This window comes from Erpetoichthys calabaricus, chromosome 3 (genome assembly GCF_900747795.2).
Source record: "Erpetoichthys calabaricus chromosome 3, fErpCal1.3, whole genome shotgun sequence".
Lineage (NCBI taxonomy): Eukaryota > Metazoa > Chordata > Cladistia > Polypteriformes > Polypteridae > Erpetoichthys > Erpetoichthys calabaricus.
The window spans coordinates 250,445,186-250,464,412 of NC_041396.2; the positions used below are offsets into that span (position 1 = coordinate 250,445,186).

The 19,227-nt window shown below is 38.8% G+C and overlaps 1 protein-coding gene and 2 non-coding genes across 3 annotated transcripts; 1 reads left to right on the forward strand and 2 right to left on the reverse strand.

Annotated features, from left to right (window-relative positions):
• Window positions 1-8,197: 8,197 nt before the first annotated feature.
• Window positions 8,198-8,269, reverse strand: trnae-cuc (transfer RNA glutamic acid (anticodon CUC)). The gene has a single exon. It is a non-coding gene; the product is annotated as a tRNA-Glu (tRNA).
• A 1,205-nt stretch (window positions 8,270-9,474) lies between these two features.
• trnae-cuc (transfer RNA glutamic acid (anticodon CUC)) lies at window positions 9,475-9,546 on the reverse strand. Its single transcript has one exon. It is a non-coding gene; the product is annotated as a tRNA-Glu (tRNA).
• Window positions 9,547-9,852: 306 nt separating this feature from the next.
• cops6 (COP9 signalosome subunit 6) lies at window positions 9,853-19,117 on the forward strand. Its single transcript, XM_028798022.2, has 10 exons — window positions 9,853-9,968; window positions 13,292-13,417; window positions 13,808-13,939; window positions 15,097-15,185; window positions 15,994-16,056; window positions 16,181-16,228; window positions 16,321-16,435; window positions 17,900-17,992; window positions 18,151-18,251; window positions 18,462-19,117. Exons 1-10 carry the CDS (start codon window positions 9,926-9,928, stop codon window positions 18,600-18,602), a joined length of 951 nt encoding a protein of 316 aa, XP_028653855.1. The 5' UTR covers window positions 9,853-9,925; the 3' UTR covers window positions 18,603-19,117.
• Window positions 19,118-19,227: the final 110 nt, after the last annotated feature.

The window sequence follows — 19,227 nt, forward strand, 5'->3', positions numbered from 1 at the left end:
AGACCACTCTATCATGCTGATTGAATAAAGAGGTTCAATTGTTCTGAAGAAGGCTTCAGGGCGCCCAAGAAAGTCCAGCAACCGCCAGGACCATCTCCTAAAGTTGATTCAGCTTCGGGACTGGAGCACCACCAGTGCAGAGCTTGCTCAGGAATGGCAGCAGGCAGGTGTGAGTGCATCTGTACGCACAGTGAGGTGAAGACTTTTGGAGATTGGCCTGGTGTCAAGAAGGGCAGCAAAGAAGCCACTTCTCTCTGACAAAAACATCTGGGAACAGACTGATATTCTGCGAAAGGTACAGGGATTGGACTGCTGAGGACTGGGGTAAAGTCATTTTCTCTGATTAATCCTCTTTCCGATTGTTTGGGGCATCTGGAAGAAAGATTGTAAGGAGAACAAAAGGTGAGCCCTACTATCAGTCCTGTGTCATGCCAACAGTAAAGCATCTTGAGACTATTCATGTGTGGGGTTGTTTCTCAGCCAAAGGAGTGGGCTCACTCACAATTTTGCCTAAGAAAACAGCCATGAATAATGAATGGTACCAAAACATCCTCTGAGAGCAACTTCTCCCAACCAACCAAGAACAATTTGGTGACAAACAATGCCTTTTCCAGCATGATGGAGCACCATGCCATAAGGCAAAAGTGATAACTAAGTGGTTTGGGAAAAAAACATCGAAATTTTGGGTCCATGGCCAGGAAACTCCCCAGACCTTAATCCCATTGAGAACTTGTGGTCAATCCTCATGAGGCAGGTAGACAAACAAAAATCCACAAATTCTGACAAGCACCAAGCTTTGATTATACAAGAATGGGCTGCCATCAGTCAGGATTTAGCCCAGGAATTGATTGACAGCATGCCAGGGTGAATTGCAGAGGTCTTGAAAAAGAAGGGCTAACACTGCAAATATTGACTCTTTGCATAACATAAACTTAATGTAATTGTCAATAAAAGCCTTTGAAACGTATGAAATGCTTGTAATTAAACTTCAGTATATCATAGAAACGTCTGACAAAAAGATCTAAAAACACTGAAGCAGCAAACTTTGTGAAAACCAATATTTGTGTCATTCACAAAACCTTTGGCCACGACTGTAGTAAATGTACAATGTCATTTAACTACAGTATGACATCTCCCCCTTTCTTTAACTTTAAGCACATAGCTGTAGCTTAACTCAAAATGTGACATTCAACACTGATCACTTGTTCACTTAATCAAGGTAGTATAATAGTAACATTATATTTCTGCATTCAAAATCAACATTTGCATCAGAGTCAACACAGGTTTTCTTTTTTTTTTTCCCAAAGCACGTTCCAGTCCTCCTTCTCAACTCCCCACCCCAAAAGGCCATAAATAAGTGCAGCACCAGTCTACAGGTCAAGTCACTTAACCAGTTTGCACACCCGTCCCAATCTGGTCACAGTTTGTCCAGAAAGAGGGGTTGTGGGCAAAGCCTCCCTTTGACTGACAGGAACAGTCTCTGATACAGTTATTTCCTCACTGTACTCTAAACAGGCACTGTAGGGACTGGCTGGGGTACTGGCCCATGTTGTAGATGATGACGGTTCCACCGTACCTATGCTCCTTGCTGTATCCTGATGATGAAGGATCTTGAAGTGATGCTCTCTCCTGAGATGACTGCTACCATAGACCACAACTTTTCATGGTCCAGCTTGGAGAGTACGACATCCCTTGGTCGCAGGACAGGGAAGAGCTTCGCTCTGTGGCAACGATTGTAGTAGTGTGCCTATTTCACCTTTTCCATCCTGTCCTTGTCTCTCACAGCTGTCATATCAGGCCATTTTGGACTAAGGTTTTTCTGTAGGGTGGGCAGGGTGGTCCTAACTTTCCTTCCCATTAACAGTTCTGCTGGGCTGAAGCCTGTAGTGGAGCATGGGGTGGGCCTATAGCTAATCAAAGCCATTACAGGATCTTTCTGTTTGAGGATTTTCTTTGCTGTCTGTACGGCTCTTTCCACATGCCCATTGCCCTGAGGATGTTGAGGGCTGGACGTGTAGTGTCTAAAATCAAGAAGTCTGGTAAATTCCTTTGAAATCCACCTAGGAAAACTGTGGCCCAATATCACTCACTACCTGAACTGAGACACCAAGCCTGGCGAAAACTGTTTTCAGTTCTTGGATTACTTGTGAGCTTGTCGTTGAGGGCAGGCGCAGTATTTCCAAAAATCTGAGATTATCAGGTTGTTTTGGTGCTCATGTTCACATAGGTCCATAGCAACTGTTTTCCAGGGTCTTTGTAGAAGCGGTGTGGAGATGAGAGGTTCTCTTTGTTGAGTTCTTTTCAGTTCCCGGTGTTTTTGTTTTTCAGGAGTTCGTACAATGGCTGTCCCATTGTGATGAATCTTCTGAGATAATTCACCATTCCCAGAACTCTTTTCAGCTCCTGTACATCTGTTGGTGGTGGCATCTACTGGATGTATGCTGACATAACCCTACCCTAACTCCAATACACAGATGGAATTATTATTATGTGAATGTTTATTAAGTTTTTTGTTATGGTCAGTGGTGTCTCAGCTTAAAGAACCATTGAGTTATTGACCCACTATATTGCACTACAATAAAGTAATTTATTACTTCATTAATTTATTACCTTGGTAATTTAAATTTGCATTAAATGTCTATAAAACCTCTATCTTTTCCTCCTAATCAGATTTTCACAATTCTTCATCACATGTGCAATGCTATTTCTTATCTTTATGAGAAGCTGTGTTTGTTCCTGATGCTGTTTCCATCTTCTGTGGCTGACACGATTGGCCCAGTGGCATAATTAGAATCAAATTTGTCCTGATCTGATCTAGTGTGAAAAAATAAATGACCCCTCATGTGAAACTAAATCTAATTCAATTCAAAATAACTTCCACCACTGAGATATGTAAAGCATATAAGCTACATAAAAGATGCTTTAAAGAGTTGTGCAATTGATAACACCATTAATGCTTCTTAGATGAGTGGGATAAAGGAGTAACAGGGTGGTTTACAAATTTAAAGTGAAAACTGTGCACTGTTATGTAATCATTAAGGAATGAAAACACTTTAATATAGTGAATAACAAGCATAATATGTTAGGTATTGATTATTCTCTTCTTCTTCTTCTCCTTACAAGCCGAAGTGTCGGATGCTTTTTTATTAGATTAGATTAGATAAACTTTATTAATCACATGGGAAGTTCATAATCAAAATCACATGGATCTGGTCCCTCAATCAGATCCTAAAACAACCAGATTACAACTTTTTGAACCTTGACTGTCAAGGGACTCAAATAGTGAATAGTGTCCATTTTGCCATCAGTTTGTAGGTTACTACAAAACTAAGCCTTTATCTCTTGATTCAGTTGACTCATTTATTTCATGTACATAGCTAGCTGTCTTAAAACTGAGATGTCTGTAGTTTCATCAAAAAGAACGTTAAAATAATCTTTAGCAAAAAACGTAGATCTAGAATACTGAAAATACTGAAGTATCAAGCAGTTCTCCCATTCTTCTTTCTGGGGCATAATGAGCATTGTTACCTATCTTAAGGTGTTTTAAGAAGGAGTCACTCATAGCCTTGAAATGTTCAATCAATTTTTCAAATAATGTAGTACATGGTATCTTGTTTTAGCTAACTAATATATAAATCTTAAAGCTCAAAGAAGACCATTTACAGTATTTGCAAGTTATTCAACATTGATTTTTTAGCTGGCTCTAGGATACATTTCTCCTTTATAACACAGTACAATCAATGTGTGTTTTACTTTGTCCAAGATCAACCAGCTTTCTTCTCAAAGTCTTGTGCACAGCACAGTTACCCAAATCAGCTCCTTGCTAATGGGTCATCTTTTTGAGTATTTCATTCACATGAAGTACGTATCATTTTTTATCAGTCACCAATAGCCAATCAATTTTTTCAAACCCTCGCTGTTAATACCTGGTAAGTAGTGTTTAGAGGAAGGATTCCGATTTGAAAGAGACTGTGTAGAAGGTAATTCACCAGATGGACCAGCCTTTAGTGTCTTTGTCAGAAAAAAAAACAATTCTCTCATAGATTTGGTAACTTTACAACTATGTCTAGAAGCTTCTTCTCTTTTCAAATAAATAATGCAATTTTCTGACCTTTAGAACATTGTGGCTTGCTATGATAGTGTTTTAGTATGAATAAATCAATGATAGAGACTACATTAATTTAACAATTTTTAAACCAACAGTTCACAGCTCGCACCAGCAGTAATTTTTAGAAATTATTTTGAAACTCATTGCATGGGAGATTCGCAGTAAATTCTTCTTCATTGACTGATTTTGATGTTCTGCACACTCTTTTCCCCTCTCTCAAAGACTACTTTCAGCTCTTTTCTGTGCTTTATAAATAAGAAGCCTATATGGTATGACCTGTAGGGGGTATCTCAGAACTCCAAACCTCAGACACAACTGCACAGACACCAGTCCTGGGTTCAAATGATCTTTTATTGACAACACCTTTACAGGTTTTCTTCCAAAACAATTATTTTTCTTTGTCTCTCTTCCCTTCCCTTCCTCCACTCCTTCCAACAGAGCTTTGTCCACCTCTTCCCAATTCTGACTCCATGAGTGAGGTGAGGTGACTTCTGGGAGTACTTCTGGTGCCAGAACATTGTACCCAGGAAGCACTTCTCAGCCAGGCAGAACAGCCATAAAACAAGAGAGTCCTATCTGGACAGCACCCCCAGGTGACACTCAACATGGTTGCATCTCAGAGCTACATTTAATATGCAATCCAGTGAGTGTCCAAACCAGGAGCCATACCAGAGGAGCACCTATCATACTTTGGGAATGAACCATGCTTGGCATCTTCTGCCTGACTGGGAAAGGAAATAGGAATCATACCGACCAGAATCGGCATTCATCAGTGCCATCCTTCCATAATGGCCTCCCATCAAGTTAAGGTATCTATCGCTGTCTTAGTTAGGATGCCAGTCCATCCATTATGTCTGTCCCAATAGAAATGTAGCTTTTTTTACCTCAGAGCTGGCTGTGTTGCTGTTTCAATTTAGGTCAGTGATAGCCCATGTATGTATTTTATTTGCTTTTGGTCTTGAGTATTTGATGCTGAGACATCCTCTAATACTGTGCTTTGGTGATTGTACTGTTTGTTGACATGACAAGGTTTGATGATTGGTCTTAATTGTCTGTTTGTTTGCAGAGGCATTATTTGACTAAAGATTTATAATCAGTTGTGCTTGTAGCACAAACTTGATGGTTTGTACAAGTGTAATTCAGTTCACTATAATATCTCCATGGTTATGACTCCATATTAAAATTTTCATTTGTTACTTTTATGTGACCCCATCCGATTTTTCATGCCAAGATTGCTACCGGTGAGTGTCCTGTTATGTAGAAGTTTCCCCTCTGCTTTTATTATTACTTATTGTTTTACTGACATGCTTGTACAACATTTGAGAGATACAAAAAGTTATTTTTCTTTTTTACAGTTGGAGCACAAGCAAGTGAAGTGACTTGTTCATAGTTACATAAGAACATTCTGTCACATAATGATAGTGTCTGGATTTGAACCCAGGCTCTGGAGTCCAAAGCCTTAATCACTATGCAACAATGAATAATAACGATAACCTTCAACAGTCCATTCATCTCTACATGTATTAATTAAATTATAAGTTTGCAGAGAAACCAGCAAAGCCCCAGAAGCAACCAAGGTAGGAATCTAAGTTGAATGAGGCACCAGTTGATCCCTTAATTCAGGACAGTATAAAGGTACTAGACCACCAAGTCTGCAAATCTTCAAGACCAAGGGAAAAACCAAAGTACCCCGAGGACACTCGAGAACTGCGTGCAAACTCAATGTTGACAATGACCAGCCCAGGACTGAGTGTAGGTCCTTGGAGGTGAAAGGCAGCAGCACTAATAATTTCACCATCAGGGCACCACATGATAAAATGGTTCCAAGGATAAAGAGTAAAGAAAATAGGAAGGGGCTATCATTAGATAAGGTTGTTCTACTTAAAACAGGAAATTACTGTGTAAATAAATGTATGTGCAGGGTGATAGCAGGGAAGTGTACCTTGAACTAGAGTCACTGGAGCATGAAATGAATTCAGCAGGAAAAAATAAAGAGTTTAATTGAATATTGTGATATTAAAAGACTTATGTAGATGTATATTTATATGTATATGTAGATATTTGTATATGTACAGTGGTGTGAAAAACTATTTGCCCCCTTCCTGATTTCTTATTCTTTTGCATGTTTGTCACACAAAATGTTTCTGATCATCAAACACATTTAACCATTAGTCAAATATAACACAAGTAAACACAAAATGCAGTTTGTAAATGGTGGTTTTTATTATTTAGGGAGAAAAAAAAAATCCAAACCTACATGGCCCTGTGTGAAAAAGTAATTGCCCCCCTGAACCTAATAACTGGTTGGGCCACCCTTAGCAGTAATAACTGCAATCAAGCGTTTGCAATAACTTGCAATGAGTCTTTTACAGCGCTCTGGAGGAATTTTGGCCCACTCATCTTTGCAAAATTGCTGTAATTCAGCTTTATTTGAGGGTTTTCTAGCATGAACCGCCTTTTTAAGGTCATGCCATAGCATCTCAATTGGATTCAGGTCAGGACTTTGACTAGGCCACTCCAAAGTCTTCATTTTGTTTTTCTTCAGCCATTCAGAGGTGGATTTGCTGGTGTGTTTTGGGTCATTGTCCTGTTGCAGCACCCAAGATCGCTTCAGCTTGAGTTGACGAACAGATGGCCGGACATTCTCCTTCAGGATTTTTTGGTAGACAGTAGAATTAATGGTTCCATCTATCACAGCAAGCCTTCCAGGTCCTGAAGCAGCAAAACAACCCCAGACCATCACACTACCACCACCATATTTTACTGTTGGTATGATGTTCTTTTTCTGAAATGCTGTGTTCCTTTTACGCCAGATGTAACGGGACATTTGCCTTCCAAAAAGTTCAACTTTTGACTCATCAGTCCACAAGGTATTTTCCCAAAAGTCTTGGCAGTCATTGAGATGTTTCTTAGCAAAATTGAGACAAGCCCTAATGTTCTTTTTGCTTAACAGTGGTTTGCGTCTTGGAAATCTGCCATGCAGGCCGTTTTTGCCCAGTCTCTTTCTTATGGTGGAGTCGTGAACACTGACCTTAATTGAGGCAAGTGAGGCCTGCAGTTCTTTAGACGTTGTCCTGGGGTCTTTTGTGACCTCTCGGATGAGTCGTCTCTGCGCTCTTGGGGTAATTTTGGTTGGCAGGCCACTCCTGGGAAGGTTCACCACTGTTCCATGTTTTTGCCATTTGTGGATAATGGCTCTCACTGTGGTTCGCTGGAGTCCCAAAGCTTTAGAAATGGCTTTATAACCTTTACCAGACTGATAGATCTCAATTACTTCTGTTCTCATTTGTTCCTGAATTTCTTTGGATCTTGGCATGATGTCTAGCTTTTGAGGTGCTTTTGGTCTACTTCTCTGTGTCAGGCAGCTCCTATTTAAGTGATTTCTTGATTGAAACAGGTGTGGCAGTAATCAGGCCTGGGGGGTGGCTACGGAAATTGAACTCAGGTGTGATACACCACAGTTAGGTTATTTTTTAACAAGGGGGCAATTACTTTTTCACACAGGGCCATGTAGGTTTGGATTTTTTTTCTCCCTAAATAATAAATACCATCATTTAAAAACTGCATTTTGTGTTTACTTGTGTTATATTTGACTAATGGTTAAATGTGTTTGATGATCAGAAACATTTTGTGTGACAAACATGCAAAAGAATAAGAAATCAGGAAGGGGGCAAATAGTTTTTCACACCACTGTATATGCATATGCATATTCATATGTATATGTAGTGGCTAAAACGTTAGTGTATGATCAAATGTTTTAAGTTTATATTTTATTATGTGAGAAATATGAGTTTTTTTAAAGACAATGACCCTGTAATTAGCATATAGTGGGTTGGATAATGGATGGATGGATGGATGAATGTGCTTGCCCAGTAGCTGCCAGTAATAAGCCACTGAAAGACTAAATTCAGCCTGAAGACCAGAGTAAAAAGCTGATAGAAGTCAGGGCAGCAACATACAAAGCAGTTGCAGAACATGGTGTGGTGTGAACACAAAGCAGTTGTGGAATACTGTACAGTGTGGTGCAAACATTGGGCTGTTTTTCTTGTATTTCACACCCCTACAGATTGTTTAATTAGCAAAACAACCTTCCCTGACCGGGAATCGAACCCGGGCCGCGGCGGTGAGAGCGCCGAATCCTAACCACTAGACCACCAGGGAGCCCCGTTTTGCGGTGTACTTCAATCTGGATAAAAAGGTAGCAGAATGGTAACACTGACTAGTACTGATTTAGGAAGTTACTAAATTCTATTTTGCTTCTGAAATACTAAAATAGCTGGCCAATGCGAATCACAAGAACTCAGTGTCTCACTTTTATCTCACTCCATGTCTCTAGTTGTACTGTCTATAAGTGTGTGTGTGTTTTCCGGAAGGATGGGTGATCTTGACGGGTTGCGGGTTAGGAATCATTTGCGGGAATACATTAAATAAATAACTACTCCAAATTAACACTCTTTATTGTAAACTTCATAAATAAAAAAATGGTTCCAGTAGCGCTGTACAATATGGCTGACACTGCGCCAAATGTCATGCGAAAACACTATTTCAACTCGGAGATTAATAATGTATTTCAAAATCAAAAATAAAAAAAACTACACATACCATGTTTAGCTGACTTAAGCAGATCCTGTGATACCTCAAAATCATAACTGTGTGTGTCGATGAATTTATTGATTTGAAGACAACAAACCCACAAGAGTTTAATGTGCAAACGGGCCTCTGAATACATGTGTTGTGGTAAATTGAATATCACAAGTACGTTTTTTCCAAATCTGTTAGTAATCATTTTAGCAAGAAAGCGGATCCTTCATCAATGAAATACACATGCAATATACAAATAATAGTAGCTCATATTTAATACCTCACGCACCTCAGTATGTCTTTTGTTCTCGTTTAAACCAACGCCGTTACAAACATTGCAACGAGTTTAATATATTATGATAGGTATAATGCAAAGGTAAGCATTAGCGTAGTGTAAAGAAAAAGTGGTTTGTACTTTTTTACGGTGCTTCTTCATTACATCCTGACGTGCACAAAAACGTTGAAAGTGCCCAGTATCTGATGTATACGTGGCTTGAGTGTAGTGAATGCACTGGCTGTAAATGCTGGAAGGAATTGTTCACGAAAGGGTTCACTCCGAAAGGTGGGAGAATACTGCAAATGTTAAGTTTTTTTTGTTTGTTTTTTTTTGGGGGGGGGGGGGGGTCGGGATGTTGTCAGAATAATTTGGAGGAAGGGGAATTTCCAAGAGATCACGATGGTTTCAGGACACTTTGGAGGTGTCGTGGATATGTTTGTTGCATTCGGCGAAATAACATTGACCGGTCAAGGCTATGAAATAACTCAAATTCCAAGTAAAATCCAACTTCCCTGACCGGGAATCGAACCCGGGCCGCGGCGGTGAGAGCGCCGAATCCTAACCACTAGACCACCAGGGAGATAACAACTGTGGTTTTGATCAATATATTTACTTTTCGTGTGCAAAATGTTTTATTATTAAAATGTAAATGCACATTTGACTAAAAATAGATTAATATTTCTCTGAAAAATGGAAATCCTCTTATCTGGGCCTTTGATACTTCATTTACTACCTAAACACTATCCTGGTTGCTCTAACAGCGGTAACAACTTTCGATGTGTTTGCTGTAATTGTGCCGTGCTTGTTAATTAATATTCAAAAATTAATATCGTTAGATCGCAGCCTTTAATTAGATTGGATCGCTAAGCGCATGCTCATTACAGCCCTTCTGTTCCACCCACTCCAGTCAGCTTCGCACTACTGCGCATGTTCTGTTCAGTCCTTCCCGGTACAGAAAGATGGCGGCAAGTAACGGTGGAGGAATGGAAGTAGATGGGGCAGGTTGGTAGTTGTTGCCGTATGTCGGTTTTATGTATGATTTTCAAGGTCTTGTAGTGAGAATTAGACCTTTACGTTTCCGTTGTGCAAGCATGGTGTTTGGTACAGTGACAGCAATGTACCCGGAAGCTTTAGTTAGCATGGGCTAATTTAGTAGAACAGGCCCCAGCGGCGCACCGACTGGAAAATTAGAGGCGTCGGCTTGTCTGTAATTCGACAATGGGTATCCGAACCCTGCTACAAAAGCCAAGGGTTAAAGATAAGTGGCTAGTAGGCAAGGAACGAGAAAAAAAGTGCATAAATATACGAAACTGTGAAAGTAGTGAGTGTGCTGGCGTTCTCCCCATTTATGAATAGTCTCAAAATCTCTTGAGGCACAGTTAAAGGAGAGGTTTTCAGTATATGTTTATAAAGTTGTCCGACTTGTTCATGAAATTATTAATTGTACGATCCTGGCACCTAGTTGTGGGTTTGAAACCCGACAGTGATGTTAGAGCCACAAACGTAAGAAGAGGAGCAAAGTAAGGACGATCGAGATGGGAGAACATCATAAAGCATCGGCAGAAGAACCGCGGGATATACGGCGTGAAGTTCCTTAGAAATTAAAATGAATGTTTTGTTCTATTTTTGGATTAAGGGTTTTTGTTAGCCATGGGTTTCATTTGTTTCTTTAATAGTGATTTAAAATGATTTCCTGTAAGTGCAAGAGTTTGACGATTACTTTATTTTACTAGCATTTAGTCCACGTAGTCTCATTATCAATCGGGTATGAAAGGTTGAAAAACGACTTTTGTTTTTGTCTAGACGGTCTTTTAGTCAGGTATTAATTTTACCTTGTAATTGGCCAGAGTTTCTTTCTCAGTTGGGTCACCCTTGTATTAACACTTATTAGGTGGTTTTAAAGTAAGGGTGTCATGTACTTAACAATGTAGTGTTTACAGGATTTCATTCCATCCATAATCGCCTACTAAAGATTCTTTCAAAACGTTAATTGACCGGTTGTGCTGATGGTTAAGAAATTGCATTTTCTCAATATTTTTGTATTTTTGCTTCATTTCTTAAAAGTATCTTTTGATATCCTTATGGCTAAAATGAGGTACAATGTCCAGTGTAACATAGCTTATTGAACAGCCATAACCTCTGTTCTGTTCTGGGAAGGCAAGCAATTCATGGAGTGTAAGGGCAAATGCATAAAATGTCATATCAGCTTCTAATTAGTATGCCATGTTATATGAATCTGTGTCAGTTTTTTTCAACATTATACAATTGTTCTTGATGAAATATGAAGTAGCAGAACCCTTTAGAAATAAAACCTAAAAGCATAAATTTCAAATGTTTCCATTATAGTGAAACTTGTTGTGATTTGTAGTGTTGAACCTGGCTCCTAGGACTTGGCAGTTTTTATTTATCTACCATGTCTGCTGTGTCAAAAGTGGCAAATACTACTGATTTGACTTTTTTAAGACCTACTGTAGTCCACTTTAGGTACACAGAATACAGTTCAAACACTGCATATTCTAATTAATCATACTTTGATTTGTGATTGTATGTGTGTGCACATGTAGAGGTTAAGGATTTGGACTTCAAACCCTAAGGTTGGCTGTTCAAGTTTCGCTAATGATTGAGTCACTTCACCTGCCTGTGCTCCAATTGGAAAACCAACAGAAATGTAATCAATTGTATCTCTCGGATGTTGCAGGTCACTTTGGATAAAGGTGTCCGCCAAATAAGTAATAAAGTCGTCCATGACTTTAAATTGAACAAAATGTCTGCATATTAATGAATGAAGGCTTGCTTACATTCATAACCATTCTTTCTTAACCGTCATGCAGTTAACAGTGAGATGCAAATAACAAGTCCACAAACTGCTAACCTACTACTTTTATCCAATTTGCACCCTTCAGTAATTACCAGACAATATCCAGGGTGCAGCAAGAGGAAAGCAAGAACACTCCATATAACCAGAAAACTGCAGTTAGAATTTGCATAAGCAGCACAGTTCAACCAGGGCTAATAATTTGGCTCTTCTCCTTCCGTGGTGTGTTCTAATTCTTTATAAAAAGGTGGTGTTTTTGTAGGTGCATTGTTGTTGTGTGCTTTTTGTTTTTATCCCCCAAATAACATCTTGGAAGGGTCAGTGCATTTTATTTTTTGACGCATGACCCATAGGCCCAATACAGTGACTGCTGTGATAAAATTTCTTACAGCCTTCAGCAGTAAGAAGACCACTTCGTGTAAATTGGATACCTGCACAACATAATTTCTAAAACTGTAAGGCTTCAATTGTCTCCTTTCAGCTGCTTCATTTGACAACCATATAAGAAGAAACTGGGTGGAATTTGAGCTTGGAGGGAAAAAAAGGTAGAAGAAGTCAATATCTAGTTCAGTTAGGTGCAGACCCCCACTGTCCACTTTGGTACAGATTGAAATGAAAATCTAAAGGTTGGCATCAGGAAGTTGATCCAGCCATGAAAATCTTTCCCCATTTGTTGAGGGCAACCAATCGAACTGAGTGAAACTTGAAAATGGCTGTTAAACTGGCAGAGAGGAAGAGTTGCAAAAATAGAAGAAAGAGGGTTGTTTTTGCAGAAAGTTACTATTAGAAGGTGGTAGCAACCCACAGTAATAAGGTGAAATGAATGTGCCGGTGCCAGATGCATGAAAGACATGTAAAAGTGAATGACTGTGTTGGATGCAAGGTTGGGTACTTGGAAAATAGATTCGATCAAAGTCATTGATAGAATTGAGAAGAGATTTAGATATATGGAAAGGATTTGAAAGCTTCCAACGTTGAAGGCTACAGGTACCTAATAACTAATTTAGTACATAAGTTGATGCAGTTGAAATCCACAGCGGAACCTACCATTAGGAATTTTAGTCAAGCCTCTAAAGGTTTATTTCAAGGAGGCAACAAAGACAGCTCCTGCAAAACTCAGTCATGCAAGAAAGCAATTTCTTGTTTTCTTGACATAAAGTATATAAAGTAAGTAACATTTCTGTTGACCACTTTCAGCATTTTTCTACAAAAAGAGTTAAGATTTCTAAGACTTTATATATTTTTTTTCTTTTTCAAAGAAATTCTCACATAAAGTGTAATTAAGCGATTACTTGTTTGTATTTGCATCCATGCAACCATTTTGGAGCACAATATCCTGATTGCTGAATATATTTAATTCTTTTTTCCCTACTTGTGGGTTTTTATTTTTTTTAATGAAAGCATGAAAAATGTTGTACAAGAAAATTAAGACATTAGACTTAAGTTCTTGTTATACCTTGGAAACCCAAAAAATAGGTTACATTAACTTAATATTGTTCCATATTTACAGCACCCCCCAATGTTATGGCCTCTGGGGTCACTGGCAGTGTGTCAGTGGCTCTGCACCCACTTGTCATCCTTAATATTTCTGATCATTGGATCCGCATGCGCTCCCAGGAAGGTCGCCCTGTGCAAGGTAAGTAAAATTAGTGCCTTTGAACACGGTTTTAGAAATAGAGAAGACTGCAGCAATCATAATTTCCTGAAAACAATTTTATTTATTTATTTTATTTTTTAAAACTTTCCTTCAGCTATGTGTTGACTGTCTCATTTATGGTTTGTGCAATTATACTCATACCTACTTTAGTGTAGCCCCTGGTCCATTTTGTGCTTTCTTGGCTAGTTTTGTTTATTAAGTATATATGGAACCTCATGCTTTTAAAGTGTATTTGTTGACTCGGATTACTCTTTCAATTTAATAACACGTTGTGTGAAAAGCTCTTGATAAGAGAGCTTTATGTTTTGTTGATTGAAGATGGGATGGCTTTAATGTTGTATGATTTTTAAACTTTCATGTATTTTTTAGTAATAGGCGCACTGATTGGGAAACAAGAAGGCAGGAATATTGAAGTGATGAACTCTTTTGAACTATTGTCCCACACCGTTGAAGATCGAATTGTAATTGATAAGGACTACTACTACATCAAAGAAGAGCAGTGTGAGTTTGACATCTTGCTCTTGGTAATTTCCTGTATGTCATAGCTATGCTGACCCCTTATTTCCCCTAGTATATGTCAGAATCAGGGGAGCACATCATAGGTAATACCACAGTATAACTAAAAGCACTCTGAATCACTTAACCATTGTAAGTAATGGGTATGTAAATCTGCATTTTAGCCTAGGATCAGTATTGTTAGAGAGTAACTGGGTCCGTATTGCTCCTGTGTGGAGGGAATACTTCTTTCCCAGACTAAACATAAGCACAATCACGCAGCACAACTTTTTTGTGGTATTAAAAGAAAACTAGCATGACTTTTTTGTGGTATTAAAAGAAAACTATGAGCTGTAATAGCAAAAGCTGTTATAGCAAAAACTTGAAGAAGTAAAATTAAATAAAGATGAAGGACTTTATAACCATCATCTTGAGGGTGTATGCAAAAGTTACATCCAGCATTTTCCTGGAGGCCTTAGATTTAAAGGTAAAAGATGGGCGCTTCATGTGTAGCTCATTCCAAAGATCCACTGTTCTGCCATCAACTACTACTGTACTTTAAGATCTGTCAAATATCATTTCAACACTAAAAAGTGAATTAAGCAAGTCCAGAAATCAGTACATTGTGATCATGTTCTGTATTACATACGTGTCATTTTCAGTTATTTCCTTTTATAGATTTATGTAATGTTATACTGTTGCCTTATATATTATTGTGCAAGCCATTTTATTCTTTCAGGTTTTTTTTGTCGTTTTTCTCGTATGTCTAAAAAAGTTAAAATTAGCACCTCATTATCATCATCTTTCAGCTGCTCCTGCTAGGGTTTGCCACAATGGATCATCTTTTTCCATATCTTCCTGTCCTCTGCATCTTGCTCTGTTATACCCACCACCTTTATGTCCTCTTTCACCAACAGCCAACCCTTCTCTTAGGCCTTCCTGTTTTCCTCTTATCTGGCAGCTCCATCCTTAACATCCATCTCCCAATATACCCAGCATCTCTGCTCTGCACAAGTCCAGACCAACACAACATTGTACCGTAATATGTCTATATGTCTCTCTCTGAATATCTAAACTGGGATTCAGTGCTACTGAACCCTCACCACCAACCTACCCCATGACAGCTGTTCTGTTTTGATACTATTTCGTCTGTTCTCTTACAGTTAAGCAAGTCTTCAAAGACATGGAGTTCCTGGGCTGGTACACAACTGGTGGTTCCCCAGACCAGTCAGATATTCATGTTCATAAGCAGGTTTGAATAGTTGTATGCTGTAGATTTTCTAGGCTATCTCTATTCTTTTGATATAGTCCTCTTCATTTTTTAGACTGTAACCAGAACATTACTGGAGGAAATAAAGGTTGTGGACCTTTTTCTGAATACCAGTCTTTTGCATTTTAGTACAACTGCAAGTCCCACCAATAATTTGCTTGTAAAAAAAATTTATATCCAGCTTTTAGTTTTGGAGCAGCATAATGGATTACTACTACTGTCGCACTACTACAAGAAACTGGTAATGCTTTTAAACCCATGGAGTTTACATATTCTCCCCACGTCTGTATGGCCTTTTCTTCCATGGCCTCCACAGTCGCTTCGCTCCTTTGAGTCAGTTTGTTAGTGTCCTGTCCAGACTTATTTACTGACTAGGATACCCTCACAACCTTACAGTGAATTTAACCAAGTTAGAACATAGACGGATTCGCTTTTTTTTTCATTCCCTAGATAGAAAAGTTCATGTTTTGTAATTGTCATTGTTGGTGTACCTTTATTCATCACAGTATGTTTTAAAAGGATGAGAGAATTAGGGATGCTAAGCTAATGATTTAGAATTTCATATATGTCTTTCCATTTAATAATTGCTTAAACATGTAGAGATATTCCCTGCATTTTATTAAATGTGTTCTTCATTGTTTTAACATATAAAAACATTTTCATCTGGTTTATTATAATACAGAATGATAGCCAGTAGTTGATGCTCCCATCAAAGTAACATTATTCACATTTTACGTCCTGTGCTATTAAGCTGTTTTTATTTCTTTTTCTACCCCATACCCAAAATCAGGTGTGTGAAATTATAGAGAGCCCATTGTTCCTCAAGCTCAACCCGATGACCAAACATACTGATGTGAGTCCATTAACATACGATTTGTTGTATTTTGTGTCTTTGTCCAACTATATGTAAGGTTATACACATTTCTTTTGGAGCATTTGTAGTATCCTTGTTAATAGCACTTTTTCTTCCCCGACAGCTTCCTGTTAGTGTTTATGAATCAGTAATTGACATCATCAATGGTGAGGTAAGAATGTGAGTCTGCTGTTGTAGAAATCTTTGCCACATTTGATTTCAAATATTGTTTCTCACAGTCTCCCCTTTGTAATCTTTTCCTAGGCAACAATGCTTTTTGCAGAGCTTACGTATACTCTTGCAACAGAGGAGGCTGAACGGATTGGTGTGGACCATGTGGCAAGAATGACCGCTACAGGAAGTGGGGAGAATTCTACAGGTAGGAGATGGGATATGATCACACTGTGCCTTTCATTGTAAACTGGGCACTAAAGTGAAATAAGTATGCAGTAATCCCTCCTCCATCGCGGGGGTTGCGTTCCAGAGCCACCCGCGAAATAAGAAAATCCGCGAAGTAGAAACCATATGTTTATATGGTTATTTTTATATTGTCATGCTTGGGTCACAGATTTGCGCAGAAACACAGGAGGTTGTAGAGAGACAGGAACGTTATTCAAACACTGCAAACAAACATTTGTCTCTTTTTCAAAAGTTTAAACTGCTCCATGACAAGACAGAGATGACAGTTCCGTCTCACAATTAAAAGAATGCAAACATATCTTCCTCTTCAAAGGAGTGCACATCAAGAGCAGATAATGTCAGAGAGATAGAGAAAAGCAAACAAATCAATAGGGCTGTTTGGTTTTTAAGTATGCGAAGCACTGCGGCACAAAGCTGTTGAAGGCGGCAGCTCACACCCCTTCCGTCAGGAGCAGAGAAAGAGAGAGAGAGACAGAGAAAAACAAACAATCGAAAATCAATACGTGCCCTTCGTGCTTTTAAGTATGGAAAGCACCGTGCAGCATGTCGCTTCACAAAGCAGCTGCACAGAAGGTAGCAACGTGAAGATAATCTTTCAGCATTTTTAGACAAGCGTCTGTATCGTCTAGGTGTGCGAACAGCCCCCCTGCTCAATCCCCCTACGTCAGGATCAGAGAAAGTCAGCGCGAGAGAGAGAGAGAAAAGTAAGTTGGGTAGCTTCTCAGCCATCTGCTAATAGCGTCCCTTGTATGAAATCAACTGGACAAACCAACTGAGGAAGCATGTACAAGAAATTAAATGACCCATTGTCCGCAGAAATCCGCGAACCAGCAAAAAATCCGCGATATATATTTTAAATATGCTTACATATAAAATCCGCGATAGAGTGAAGCCGCGAAAGGCGAAGCGCGATACAGCGAGGGATTACTGTAGATGGTTCCATTAAGTACTGTATGATTAAGATTGGTTTTAACTTAACAAAATCAAGTCTCTTTTGTTAGGTCAGTGTGGATATGGCTGGTCATTGGCTAGGAGCACTAGACCATTGCACTGCGAATACCATTATCGTGTCATTCTTTGATGTAATAACATAAGTTACTTGCACAGGTTCAGTGGGTTTTAGCAAATGTGGAATCATTTAGAATATTATTCTTTGCTTCATTATTAATTTGTAGAATAAAATATGCTTTTAATATTTTAGTGTCTTATTGGCAAATCAGTCTTCAGCAGAAACGTTTTTTTGCTATTGGCATGCAAATGTTGTATTTGTAGTGCTAACATAACAGTAGTTTGGAGAACACGGAGCAGCAAAGATGGAAGGCCTGTTCTTGCTTTAGTGACTACATGGAAAAGTTAAGAGTAGTTGTTACAAGTATTGTCATTTGTCAGCACCTATTCATATCAGCCTGTTTTCTAATTTCAGTGGCAGAGCACCTTATTGCACAGCACAGTGCCATCAAGATGCTTCATAGCCGAGTTCGGGTCATTCTGGAATATGTTAAAGCAGTGGAAGCTGGTAAGAATGATCTGCCGAGGAAGAGGAGAGATGAGCTTGGCGGTCAGAATGTGTTTTCCTGTACTTCGTTGATAGTGGTCTCATTTTTCAGTATGATTCTGATAAGCAGTAGTTTCATGTAATATTTGAATAGTTAAATCAATAATTCTGTTTTGTAGGGGAGGTGCCATTTAACCATGAAATCTTACGGGAGGCTAATGCCCTCTGCCATCGACTTCCTGTTCTCAGCACCCACAAGTTCAAAACGGATTTCTATGATGTGAGTATGAAGTACAGATAATGTGCCAATCAGGCTTACTTTGCTTAGCAATTTTTTAAAACTTACTGGAATACTGGTATTTTCTGCGTTCACAGCAGCCGCATTTTAATGATAGAACCTTTTAGTGTTCTTTAAATTACTTTGCAGTTTTCATTTGATTTTCTTAGCAGTGAAACCTCTCCACCAGATTTGTATCTCTCTTCTTTACAGCAATGCAATGATGTCGGCTTAATGGCTTATCTTGGCACAATCACCAAGACGTGCAATAGTATGAACCAATTTGTGAACAAGTTCAACATTTTGTATGATCGTCAAGGAATTGGACGACGAATGAGAGGACTTTTCTTTTAAGCATTTTTTTTTCCCAGTGGGAAAGGATTTTGGTGTGTGTGTGGGGGGTACATATCTCTATAGCCACAATCAAGAAATGCAAACCAGCCGCTTGGCAAGAGCCCAGTGGACAAAGACGTTGGAAGGAGCAGCACTTGTCTCTCTACAGTTGACTCATTTTTGGTTCAGTAAATAAAACACTGTAGTAGACTGCATTTTTGAGTGTTCAATAATTCAATGGTTTCAAGTTTGCTCATCATCTGGCCATTCCCGGTGGAAGAGTTGAGTTAAAAGGCTGAGCCTTTTGTTTTTTGTAATTTGAATTTTTAGAAAGGGATGTGTATAAGGCTATGGTGTGAGAAGTAGGTAGGCTAGTGCTACTATTGACCTATGTCTCAAACCATGATTCACAGAAAAGTAGCAACCGTGCTGAAGTGCTTTAAATCAGCTGTATATATGAGTAATATATTTTGTATGACTTTCAAAATGGGTAGAATTCTCTGTATTATGTAAAATAAAGAGACTTTCTGCTCCAAGTGTGCTGCTCATTTTCTTGCCTGGCCAAACTCTCTTAAAGCCGTTTCTGAAACGAGAAATTTACTTAAACACAAACCACCAATCACATGATTGGCTGTATTGTGCAGTG